Genomic DNA, 1155 nt, shown 5'->3' with positions numbered 1-1155 from the left:
CCTGATATTTCCCCAGTGTATACTGTGACAGCTATGCCCTTCTTTGAGGCCGCCAAGTTAGCTGGAGTGTTACCGCATGCCTGCAGCATTGCATGCTCCTCCTCCCGAGCTGTCTGCCGCACTAATCGCTGAAACGTTTCTAGGTCGTAGCCCTCACAATCCGCCCTGTCAATGACGGGTATATTAACGGAATACTCCCGGTTAGTCTCGACATCTTCGGCAATCACCATTAAATTCCAGCGATAATAATCCAAAACTTTGGTAACCCGCAGCTTCTGAGGCAATGGAGTGTCTACCATGCTCCAGTTGAGAGGCCGCGCATTCTTAAGAACAAACGTCAACCCAACTAGAGAGTCCTTCGAGCCTTTGGAGAGTGCATGAGCAACAGCAAGCTGCTGAGCCCCTGCCTTTGCCCTCGTGTCACCGCTAGAGCAGAGCTCGTTGGCCCAAGCAGCAAGTGCTTCTTTGCCCTGCCTAAGCTTGGGAGGAAGAGTCTGTTCGAAGTGTTCAAGTGAAGGTAGCCCCCAGTCATCACGCTCTGGCNCCTAAGCTTGGGAGGAAGAGTCTGTTCGAAGTGTTCAAGTGAAGGTAGCCCCCAGTCATCACGCTCTGGCCTTTGTTCCTGTGGCTGATCACGTACAAGGAAGGCTGGACGGGGAGCGCCTTTCACAAAAGGAGCGAGACTCTTGCCCACTGCAAGCAGCAATACGAATCCCGCAGCCATCAAAGTCAAAGAGCGCACATTGATTCGCTTCTTCGAGGAACTGGGTTTCCCCTTTATATTCTCGAGTCCCGAAACCTTGTTGGGCTCCCCCGCCTCCGGCACCGCGGAGACTGTCGTCTCGACAGCAGCTGCCTGCCGGTCCATATTTGGGTACCCAAGATTGCATGAAACCTCAATGGGAAAGCCCACACAACAAAATTAATATGTGGTGGACTGCGGAAAGTCCCAACTTGTCTATTCGAGCCAGGGCTCTGGAGGAGCATGCATCCCCCTCCGCTCGCTAAGGGCGTGTTACAGGTTCCGAGCAGGTATGCAGGATATCCTCGCGAGGTTACACTCACAAACTTGGCATGTGGTTTATTTTGCATAAAACAGAGTTAAAGTCTTCTTCTGGGAAATTCGAAACCTAGCTAGTTTCAGTTGCAGAGCAA

The 1155-nt window shown here is 52.2% G+C and overlaps 1 protein-coding gene across 1 annotated transcript in view; it reads right to left on the bottom strand.

The window, feature by feature from the left end:
- The window catches only part of EMH_0008530 (uncharacterized protein), a gene marked incomplete at both ends in the record, with an annotated part of 1398 nt that extends 530 nt beyond the window's left edge, over positions 1-868 (bottom strand). Inside the window, 3 exon segments of the mRNA XM_013498372.1 lie at positions 74-323; positions 425-543; positions 547-868. Of these exon segments, the coding sequence (XP_013353826.1) occupies positions 74-323; positions 425-543; positions 547-868 (691 nt within the window).
- Positions 869-1155: the final 287 nt, after the last annotated feature.

This window comes from Eimeria mitis, genomic scaffold, assembly GCF_000499745.2.
Source record: "Eimeria mitis Houghton genomic scaffold, Emh_scaff338, whole genome shotgun sequence".
In the NCBI taxonomy this organism is placed as follows: Eukaryota; Apicomplexa; class Conoidasida; order Eucoccidiorida; family Eimeriidae; genus Eimeria; species Eimeria mitis.
Note: the sequence above shows the minus strand (reverse complement) of the source record. Positions and strands in the feature narration are given on the sequence as shown.